Source organism: Myotis davidii, unplaced genomic scaffold, assembly GCF_000327345.1.
Source record: "Myotis davidii unplaced genomic scaffold, ASM32734v1 scaffold441, whole genome shotgun sequence".
Lineage (NCBI taxonomy): Eukaryota > Metazoa > Chordata > Mammalia > Chiroptera > Vespertilionidae > Myotis > Myotis davidii.
The window spans coordinates 2,260,638-2,272,767 of NW_006291818.1; the positions used below are offsets into that span (position 1 = coordinate 2,260,638).

Below are 12,130 nucleotides of genomic sequence, written 5' to 3' on the forward strand. Positions count from 1 at the left end.
AGCTCAGGGCAGGCGGGAAGGTGGGCTTCCTCCATCACCCACTCAACCCAGCCTCCTGCTTGCTCCAGCTCCGTGGCTGCCGGCCGCCATCTTGGTTGGGTTAATATACTCACTCTGATTGGCTGGTGGGCGTATCTTGGGGCGTAGCAAAGGTATGACCAATTAGCATCTTTGTCCTTTATTGGTGTATATAGTTATCCTAGGACAGGGAAGTTTAAAAGTATGTAGAGTTTTTACCTTCTGGCTTATACATTTTATATATCAGTTAAAGTCTTAGTATTATAATAATTTTTATTTTGAATGGTCCTGGCCCTGTAGCTCAGTTGGTTAGAGCATGGTCCCCATACTCCAAAGTTGTGGATTCGATTCTTGGTCAGAGCACATACAAGAATCAACCAACGAATGTGTAAATAAATGGAACAAATTGATATCTATCTCCCTTCCTCCCAACTCCCTCCCTCTTCCTCTCTATTCCTTTCTCCCTCCCTCCCTCCCTTTCTCTCATCTTCCCTCTAAACAAATAAATAAATGAGTAAATCTTTAAAATAATTTCCATTTTAAAAAAGTGATTTTTAGATTATTTGTAAATGGTTTTTCTATACCAATGAAGTACTGTTTTTTTAATGAAAAATATATAAAACACAAGTTAACTATTCTACAGTAATATGAACAATTTACTTATCTGAGACCATGTGCTGGACTACTCAGCTTTTTTTTTAAGTTTTTAATTTTTAAAAATATTTTAATATATTTTTTATTGTTGACAGTATTATAGATATCTCCCATTCTCATGTTCTTTTAAAACATAAACCAACTGACTTAAACTCTTCCTAAATGTGTTATTTAGTAAATTCGTAGCAACATCAGAAAGTGTGAAAATCTAAAAGCAACTCTGTTCCATTTCTAAGATAACAATATCCACTTCCTCTCCTGTCACAGTGAAATGTTAGATCATCAGTGAAACTTTCTGTGTCTCATGAGAAGCTGGGCCTTTGATCCAAAGCAGACCTATAATGTTTCCTTCAATTGCACTTATTTTGTTCACTTTTCAGTTTTGAAACCTATAAAGGAAAAGAGACCAATAAAAACCAAGCCCACAAAATCTAAAGTACACCAAAAAGAGAGGGGGGGAAAATACTGAATAAAATGGACTGAAAAATAGAGTTAAGGTTGTGCCCCAAAACAAAATCAGGATAAATGTATTGGTTCTCTAATACAAAATGATCATCTGCAGTCCACTACTAAGAATAAACACAGTTGGCCCTAGCTGGTTTGGTTCAGCTTCCTAAATGTGTTATTTAGTAAATTCGTAGCAACATCAGAAAGTGTGAAAATCTAAAAGCAACTCTGTTCCATTTCTAAGATAACAATATCCACTTCCTCTCCTGTCACAGTGAAATGTTAGATCATCAGTGAAACTTTATGTGTCTCATGAGAAGATGGGCCTTTGATCCAAAGCAACTTCTTTATTGGTGTCTTCCTTTATTTTAATGCAGTTTTCTTGATTTATATTTTTAAATATTTATTCCATAAAGTTGTTTTGCTCCTTTGTGGAGGGAGTATTGTCTAGTATATTTGTTCAGTGTTTTTGGTCTGGCATAGCTGTCATTTTCTTTCTAGTAGTTTTAACTCTTTCTTTAAAAAGCAATTATATGTTTTTCTCATTACTCACTCCTTTCTCCCTCTTCTCCTAACCCTTATCCTCCACCCTTTCCCCCCCCTTACCCCCCCGCATTGCCCTTCTCCATGGGCTATGCAAATAAGCATATAAGTTCTTTGGTTTATTCTTCTTGTTCCCCCAACCCCACATCAAGGTATGTCAGTCTGTTCCATGCCTCCCTGCTTTGGGTCTTACTTGTTGGTCAATACATTTTGTTCATTAGATTCCACAAATAAGTGAGATCATGTGATATTTGTCTCTCTCAGTTTGGCTTATTTCACTTAGCATAATATTTTCCAGGTCCATCCATGCTGTCCCAAAGGGTAAGAGATCCCTCTTTTTTTACAGCTGCATAGTATTCCATAGTATAAATGTCCACAGTTGTTTTTGTCTATTCATCTACTGATGTGCAACTTGGGCTGTTTCCAAATATTAGCTATTATAAATAATGCTGCTATGAACATAGGAGTGCATATATTCTTTCTGATTGGTGTTTTGGGGTTTTTAGGATATATTCACAGAAATGGGATTTCTGGGTCAGATGGAAGTTCCATTTTTAATTTTTTGAGGTAACTCCATACTGTTTTCCATAGTGGCTGCATAGTGGGAATCTGAATTCCTACCAGCAGTGAACTCTAGGGTTCCCTTTTCTACACATCCTCGGCAGCACTTGTTGCTTGCTGATTTTTTGATGATAGTCATTCTAACAGGTATCAAATTGAAAAAGGAACCCACCGAATGGGAGAACATATTTGCCAATGATACATTTGATGAGGTAATATCCAAAATATATAAAGTACTCATATGACTGAACAAAAAGAAGATAAACAATCCAATTAAAAAATGGGCAGAAGACCTGAATAGACATTTCTCCAAGAGGACATACAAATGGCCATGAGACACATGAAAAAATGCTCAAAGTCATTAATCATCAGAGAAATGCAAATTAAAACCACAATGAGATTTCACCTCACACTTGGACTACTAAGCTTTAAATACATGATTTTATTTAACTCTTAGAAAATTTTTTGAGATGGGCTTTTTTTCTCACTTTTTTATAGCCAGTTTATAGCAAGTTCTCACAAATAATAATTTTTATTTTTTGAAAGTGCGTAGGCTATTCCATTACATAAAAACTTAAATGTAGGTGTACTGTATTTTTTTAGGACATTTTATATTTATGTATCAGATCTAGTTTATTAATTAAATTATTTATATTTCTGTATCTTCACTTATTTTTGTCTACTTGATCTGTCACGAATTGAGAAAACACCACAGCTCAGTCTACATATTTGATTACCTGTATTTTCTTTGATATATTATCGTACTTCCGTGTTAAGATTGATGATGTTGTTTGTAATATAAAACTACTCATAACTATGTTGTAAATACATCCTTTAGCATGTTTATAAATGTTCTTTTTTGTCATAATGGTCAATGACTTTTAGGTTTATAAATCTTGTTTTCTTTTTTAAATATATTTTATTGATTTTTTTTTACAGAGAGGAAGGGAGAGGGATAGAGAGTTAGAAACATAGATGAGAGAGAAACATCAATCAGCTGCCTTCTGCACACCCCCTACTGGGGATGTGCCCGCAACCAAGGTACATGCCCTTGACTGGAATCGAACCTGGGCCGACGCTCTACCCACTGTACCAAACTGGTCAGGGCTAAATCTTGTTTTCTTATGGTTTCCATTTGCCTGACATAGTCTTTGTTTATTCTTTTATTTTTAACAGTCCTGAATCATTTTGTTTTAAATATGTCTCTTGCTTTCAGCATATTTGTTTTTCCTTTGCAATCCTATATGAAAATATTTTTTCAATTAAATTTATTTATTAAACACTAGAGGCCCAGTGCATGAAATTCATGCACAGATAGGTCCCTAGTAGCTGCTGGCTGCCAGCTGCCGGGACCTCCCCTGGCTACCAGCTGCTAGCCGGGGCCTGCCTTTGTTCTGCACTGCCCCCTAGTGGCCATTGCATGTCATAGTGAATGATCGAAGGCCTGGTCGGTCGAACTCCCGAGGTGGACACTTTGCATATTAGGTTTTTTTTGTTTTGTTTTGGTTTCTTTTAAATATATTGTGAATTTTTTACAGAGAGGAAGGGAGAGGCATAAAGAGTTAGAAACACCGATGAGAGAGAAACATTGATCAGCTGCCTCCTGCACACTCCCCCTGGGGATGTGCCCGTAACCAAGGTACATGCCCTTGACCGGAATCGATCCTGGGACCCTTGAGTCTGCAGGCCGCTGCTCTATCCACTGAGCCAAACTTCTTGCTGAAGTTCATTCTCTAGTAATTTCCTGAAGAAGGTCCTGGGAACAGCATTCTTTGAGTTCTTTTGTGTTCACTGTATTCCATTTTTGTAAAAAACAGTTTGGCCAGATATAAAGTAAGTTTGATCCCAGTCTAAAGATCTTGTGGGTGGTGCTCCTGTTTTACAATATTGAATGTCACTGTTGAGAAATCTGGGATAAACCTGAATTAGGTTGCCATTCATAAGTAATTTGATGTTTTGGCCTGGCTGTTCACAGGATTTTTATTTTGGAAGACTGATAATTTTATACTAACCTGACTTGATACTGGTTAGTATAAATTTTGGGTCAATTTCTTCTCTAACATACATTTTTTTCAACTTCTTTATTGGTGTCTTTATTTTAATGCAGTTTTCTTGATTTATATTTTTAAATATTTATTCCATAAAGTTGTTTTGCTCCTTTGTGGAGGGAGTATTGTCTAGTATATTTGTTCAGTGTTTTTGGTCTGGCATAGCTGTCATTTTCTTTCTAGTAGTTTTAACTCTTTCTTTAAAAAGCAATTATATGTTTTTCTCATTACTAGCCCATGCCATCTATTCATCTATTTTATTTAATTTATTTATTATTTAATTTAATTTTTTTTTATTTTACAGTGTCTATTCACCATTATATTCCATTTTTTCTGCTTCGTCTTTATCTCTCTAAGTTGTTATTTCTACTTCAATTTTGCTTCTCTTTTTTATGTCTTCTTTTTGTCTTGCCATTTCCTCTTTTCCATGTGATCTTCCAAATAGACACAATTGCTTTATTAAGTTTTTTACAAACTTGAGGAAGATTTTTAGCCTGTTACCATCTTGCATGCTTCTGCTCCAGTTTTTTTTTTTTGTCAGAAATTTACATTTCCCTTCTTTTTACCTTAAAGTATTTTTGTTTACCAGTAGATGTAAGTTCCTATCATTGAACAAATTGGATTTCTCGGCTGTTTTGTGCAAGGCTCCTATTGGGGAGCATAGGTTTCCAGGATAATCTCACAGCCTACTACTCTTTGCTGGACAAAAGGCTTCCTGAAAGTGTGACTTGTGTGTCTGATTTTATAAGTAGCATTGCCTTTTCTACTTCTTTCTACCAAGTGAGGGCTGGGGGCCTTCTGCCATCCTTCTTGCGCCAGCTCCTATACCCAATTTTGTAAACAAAGGCTATAAGCTTTGGACTTCAATATGTGTCTTTCACTTTTAGAATGTATATTTTTGCTGAGGCTTTCTAAGATCTTTACTATTAGGTCCTTTTGACTGCGTTGATCTACTTCCAACTGCATGTCTTCTGTCTAAACTTGGCTGCTTTTAGTAGTGCTTTCAATGTGGAGTCTGTGGAGTTTAGTCTGGCATTTAGTTTCAGTGAAAATAAAATTTTTAGAATTTGGTTGTTGTGGCTTTTGGGTGAATCCCAGAAGGAGAAGGGGAAAATTTAAACTTACATAACATAGGATGATCGTATGGGGAAGTACTATTTTACTATTTAAAAATGGTACCTATCTTCTTTGCTCTGAAAATCCTACCTAAATTTTTCAGTACTAACAAAGTAACAGAACATGGTCTATCAATGGAAAGGAATGAAAATGAGAATGAAGTTCAGATGGTGTCTGTTGTTTGTCATATTACAGTATATTGAAATAAAGTTTTTAATATTGCAGAATGTCTAACCCATGAAAAGAAGGGATAAACCAGGGGCAATAGCGAAAGGCTAAGATTTAATAAAGATGACCAATTGATCTTGGACTATAGGTCAGCCATGCAAATCCATAACTTTACCCTGTCCTCCTATAAAACCTGAAATCAAGACTAGTTCTCATTTCTTCAGTTACTGTCTTGCCTTTTGAATATTTTGTTTAGGTATTTTTGCTGTCCTCTCAGTTATTAAATCCTTTAACCTAGTTCAATTCACCTTGTCCATTCTTAGTTGTCAGTGGTTTATCAATTCAGCCATTTTATAAGGACATGAAACCTTGTTTAAAAGATACTGTTGAAGATCCTATCTTACTTACCTGTATTAAAAAAAAGAAAATAGAACAGCAAGCAATTAATCATTTGTTACACATATCATAATTTATGGGTAATTAGGGTAAATTTAACTTTTATAGATGTACCAAATTAGAAAATTTTAAAGAATATAAACCTTGCCGGAGCCGGTTTGGCTCAGTGGATAGAGCGTCGGCCTGCGGACTGAGGGGTCCCAGGTTCGATTCCGGTCAAGGGCATGTACCTGGGTTGCGGGCACATCTCCAGTAGGAGATGTGCAGGAGGCGGCTGGTCGATGTTTCTCTCTCATCGATGTTTCTAACTCTCTATCCCTCTCCCTTCCTCTCTGTAAAAATCAATAAAATATATATATTTTTAAAAAGAATATAAACCTTGCAGCACATTCTACTATAGATTACTAGATTATTCTGTAGGTTTCAGAAAAGAATGAAGTATCAAATATGACTCAGAATAACTTCTACAGTCTGAAAGTCAGATTTAATGTTTGAGTATATAAGGTTAGGGAGACTAACCTGTATTACATCATTTTTGTGCATTATAACATTTTCCCATTGTTATTTGAGATCCTCTCTAGTAAAACTGGATAAGGTGAGAAGTTTGTCTATCAGACTGATGCTACTAATAACGTCATTTGTCGTAGTAAGATAAATTTTGAATCATTTTTCTAATAGTGCTGGTAGATTTACTCTGATCCATCTTTTTCTCCTTAAAGTAAAAAACAGCATTTTTAAGAAGAAATTTAGCCTGACTAAAGTCCTTAGAAATAACTTGACTTTCCTAAGTTTGAGCTCTTCAATATTATTTGTCTCAGGAAGAATCTAGAAATATAGAAAAACCTTTCTCATTTTCCTCTTTGTTACATTCTTTTTTAAAAACATATTTTTATTGATTTCAGAGAAGATGGGAGAGAGAGAGAGATAAAAACATCAATGATGAGAGAGAATCATTGATTGGATGCCTCCTGCACACCCTCTTCTGGGGATGGAGCCAGCAACCCAGGCATGTGCCCTTGACCAGAATCGAACCCGGGACCCTTCGGTCTGCAGGCCGAAGTTCTATCCACTGAACCAAACCAGCTAGGGCCAACTGTGTTTATTCTTAGTAGTGGACTGCAGATGATCATTTTGTATTAGAGAACCAATACATTTATCCTGATTTTGTTTTGGGGCACAACCTTAACTCTATTTTTCAGTCCATTTTATTCAGTATTTTCCCCCCCTCTCTTTTTGGTGTACTTTAGATTTTGTGGGCTTGGTTTTTATTGGTCTCTTTTCCTTTATAGGTTTCAAAACTGAAAAGTGAACAAAATAAGTGCAATTGAAGGAAACATTATAGGTCTGCTTTGGATCAAAGGCCCAGCTTCTCATGAGACACAGAAAGTTTCACTGATGATCTAACATTTCACTGTGACAGGAGAGGAAGTGGATATTGTTATCTTAGAAATGGAATAGAGTTGCTTTTAGATTTTCACACTTTCTGATGTTGCTACAAATTTACTAAATTACACATTTAGGAAGAGTTTAAGTCAGTTGGTTTATGTTTTAAAAGAATTATCTGGATGGCTATTAAAAAGGCAGATTTCTGGGGTCTACCTCTTGACATTGTGGTTTATTGGTCTGAAGTGGGCCCAGGAATTAGCATTTTGACTAGCACTTTTGGTTTTTCTAATGCAGGTGTTCCTCTGAGAAAATCTACTGTAGGTAAATTTTGCACTTAAAATTATGTAAATAAATGAATTAGTTATATCTTGCTAGGGAAAAAAAGCTCGTGTATGACAGTGTTCCATATTAAAATCAGTTTATGTAATACGCTGATTTTACTCATGAGGAACTAAAAATCCCCTTCAAATATTTAACCATTCTGGATATCAAGATGTAACTGTTGATGTTATCAAGACATACTTGATACTTCTTTCTTTTTCCCCATACATTTTACAGCACTTTGAGTATGGGGAATGGCAGATTAGCTGTGCTCAATGTCCAATTCCAACCATATATTACGAAATTTACTATGTCACCTAATAATTAATATATACACTATGACACCTAAAATTACATTTCCTTTCTAGACTCTTTCTAGACATGGATATGAAATAAATGATTTTTAGTTTAGTTTTAATTAAAGTATTTAAATTATTATCAATACATCTGAAACAGTTAATTGCAAGGAAGATACTTTTAGATCAATAGCAAGTTCTGATTTTAAGGTTTTCTTTTTTTGAATTGTTTTAGACTATGTATATGCACCACAAACTTTTGGTGAATATTTTTCTAGCTACATTACCAAGCATTGTTTTACATGGTCTGGCAATGGATTTAAGCACAGAAAATTTGGGGGTATCTGTGTTTTTAAAGGGTAAAGAGGGCTTCTCTTTTTTTCTCTTTCAGTACTGTTGTCCAGACATGATAAATAACTTTTTGGGACTGCCTAAAACTGAATTTTCAAGTACAGCAAATAAAGATAACACTATTGATTCAGAGCAAGGAAAATTGATCATGTTGGTTAATGACTTTTATTATGGAAAACATGAAGGAGATGTCCAAGAAGAACAGAAGACTCACACCACCTTTAAATGCTTCAGTTGCTTGAAAATTCTTAAAAATAATATTAGGTATGTAAATACTTATTTCTATTTGAAAATTGGAATGCTGCAGATAAAATTTTTTGTGTTTATCTGCTATTTTTCTGTGCCAGTCTAGATTTTTAACACTTTCTACTAACAAAAAAAGGCAGATTCTCTTGTTGAAAAGCTTTTGTCCTTTCTTGTATTTTAGAGTTGACTCCTGGAGCTACCTGTATTTCTTATAAATAACTTAAGAAAGGATGAACATTATTTCAAATAAAGCACAATTAACTTATTTTCCCTATATTATCTGTGATCTAGGAATTTCATGAGATAATTTGTATTTTTAGCTGCTTTTGAATTTGATTTTTCTTTATAAGAACACTTTTTTATGTTTTGCCCAGTTTGACTTTCTTTTTTAAATATATTTTATTAATTTTTTTACAGAGAGGAAGGGAGAGAGATAGAGAGTTAGAAACATTGATGAGAGAGAAACATCGATTAGCTGCCTCCTCCACACCTCCTACTGGGGAAGTGTCTGCAAACAAGGTACATGCCCTTGACCGGAATCGAACCTGGGACCTTTCAGTCCACAGGCTGACTCTATCCACTGAGCCAAACCAGTTAGGGCCAGTTCGACTTAATTTTATTTAATGCTCAAATTTGTCAGTTGATATTTATATTTTTTAAATTATTTACATTGCATAAAAAGTGATCTTCTTTAGAGAAGTACCAGTTTCTTAGAAAGAATGTCTGCTTTATTTTAAAATGTAACCCCTTTAAAAATTAGAGATTTAATTTGCAGTGGAATTTTGAAGATTTTATACATGTTTGCTTTAAATTTTAGGAACTTAAACTTTATAATCTTTGAGTTACACAGCAAACTCTAGTAGCTGTCATCTTATAAATGTGTTAAAGAACAAAGTAATAAGATATATTGATCAATATTTTTCATTGGCTATATAGCTTTACATGTATATTAGGTATGGTTGTTTTTCCATAATTTTATTATAAAATATTTTTAAACATTCAGTAATGTTTTATAAAATTTTACAGTGGACACCTATATACTTACCACCTTGATTCTATCATTAACATTTTACTGTGCTTCTATACTTCCCTTAGGTGAGTTGTGTGTTTGTGTACACAAACATATATACAGATATAAATATGCCTTTCTGTGTTTATCCTTGATAACTATTATTTATAATTAGCATTCTTAGGCATCAGTATTTTACTTCTGGACCCAGTGTTTATTTTATTTTCCTGTCAGTTCCTCTTGGGTTCAAAAAGAAGACAGAAAAATCCTGAAATGCACTATGCTATACTTCTATAGCAATTCTTAATGCTTTGTTTATGGTAGTGTTTTACTTTGCAAAGTTCTTTCACATATATTATTTCATATGATTTTTCACATTTATCTCCTTTTATTAAACCTTAACAGTCATCAATAGAGAATGGTTCTAGCCATTTAACAGAAAGGTATTATACTTTGTGATATAACACTGAAACAGTATTATAATAGAATTGTCACATATTTCCATATTCTGACAATTTTGATAGTAAAATACATCAGAAAAGTTATGGTAGTGAATATATTAAATTGCATAGAAATATGGTCACTGACTTAGTTCCTTGTTATACCTAAATATTATGTATATTATGTTGGAAGTTATTTTAGCAACAGTTTTTTGGCTTTTCCTTTAAGATTAGCCCATTTAGTATTAAACGTATGAAAATAAAACATTTCCTTTTTTGCTGTTGTTTCAGAAGACTAGATACATATTTCTAGAATATCAGAATTATATAGTCATTTTAAACAAAGACAATTTTTTATAACATCCAGGAATTGGACATTTTTTTGAAATACTGATTATTTAGTAAATGTAACTTTAATGAAACACTTGATAATAGAAGAAGTTATATATGTTAAATAATATTTTACTTTATAGAAAAAAATGGAAAGGCAATTGATATTTGTAGAGAATGGCATGAAACTCACAGATCTAGGTTTTTACGCTTTGCCCTTTGAACATATTGTGGTATGGTATATTTTTCCCGTATATTGAGTCTCACCAAAAACACTTAGGTTTATTTATTCTGTGAACATCCTTGCAAGAGGTTTGTTTTCTTTTTTTTCGTTGTTTCCCTCATTTTCATCTGTTGTTTTAAGTAGTATGAGCTCCTGATGGGGGCTCATATAATAATTGAGGGAAAGCTTGCTAGTTAAGTGATTATATAGATAAACTTTTAATTGCTTAAAGTTGTAAGCTGAAATTTTAATGGCTCACTTTTCTCTATGTGTAAATATTTAACCAAGTCTAGGATTTTCTATAGGTGTTCATAGAGTTGGTATTAAAACCAAAGGAGGACAAAAAGATTTTTCAAGGAGTGTCATAACCTATTCTAAAGAGAAGTAGTGTTGTGGATATGTGAAAAAGATAAATGTTATGACCTTCATGATGATAGCTGTCCATATTGATGGCATTATTACTTTGTTTTAAGATTACTGCCTTTAGGGACTCAAAGTGAATAATTGTTAATAGTGGCCCCAGTCTAAAAATTGTTATTTTGATTGAATAACTTTCAACTATAGCAAAAAGATTCAGTAAGCTCTTTTAAATAGGTACTCCCTTTTATATTGCACCTTCTGTTGTTGAAGGTCATAGTTCCTGTTCATAAGAAGCCTCTAAGGTAGGTTGACATAGCAGGATGTAAAACTGAAAAATGGACTTTGCCTACAAAGGGCACAGTCTGCAAGTTAAAATGAACAGTCTGTGCTAACAGTAAACCAGTATCATTAAATAAAACAAAAAGTTTTTATAATTGTAGGCATTAAAATTGCTAGTACATACATTTAGAAACTAAGACACAAGTAAAAATACCTGTAATTTGTCTTTTAGCAACTGGAATCTATTGTATATCTTCATGGCCTTACAGGATTACTCTCATAACTGCGTAGCTGCTTTTGGTGGTAGGGTTTCCTTCCTATGAGTATTTTATTGAAAAATGTAAATAGTGTTTCATGTATGAAAAAGAAGCCTGCTCTTTCACCTTAAGAAAACATTTTAATAATCTGAAACGATTAAATCCCAGAAAATTAGTGATATTTCCGATTATTACATTAATGGATTTTTAAAACAAAGATTTAAAAAAAGATATTTATGTAGTCACTTAATGAAAGTGACTGTTTAGAGTGCACACTTTTCTAGAGGAATGTAATTTATTTCATGTAATATATCTATATTCTAAGATTCAGATAATTATTTGTGAGATTTTTGTTTTTAAATCTGAATTTTGCACCTGTTGACAATCATTTATAGGTTTATGAACCACATGAAACACCATTTGGAACTTGAGAAGCAGAGCAGTGAAAGCTGGGAAAACCACACCACCTGCCAGCACTGCTACCGTCAGTTTCCCACACCATTTCAACTGCAATGTCACATTGAAAGTACACACACACCCCATGAATTTTCTAGTAAGTTACAGTTTCATTTTAAGTATCAAATATTATTGATTTTGTCAATATTCTGAGAAAACCTTAAGCTTGTTAGAACAATAAGAATAAGAAAAAGACTTGGGAATTTGAGGGTAAAATGGAAAAAG

At 33.7% G+C, this 12,130-nt stretch overlaps 1 protein-coding gene across 1 annotated transcript in view; it reads left to right on the forward strand.

Moving 5' to 3' along the window:
- Positions 1-12,130, forward strand: part of ZNF280D (zinc finger protein 280D) — an 86,833-nt gene that overhangs the window by 33,126 nt on the left and 41,577 nt on the right. Inside the window, exons 8-9 of the mRNA XM_006765242.2 lie at positions 8,346-8,569; positions 11,845-12,002. Of these exons, the coding sequence (XP_006765305.1) occupies positions 8,346-8,569; positions 11,845-12,002 (382 nt within the window). The remainder of the gene's footprint in view (positions 1-8,345; positions 8,570-11,844; positions 12,003-12,130) is intronic.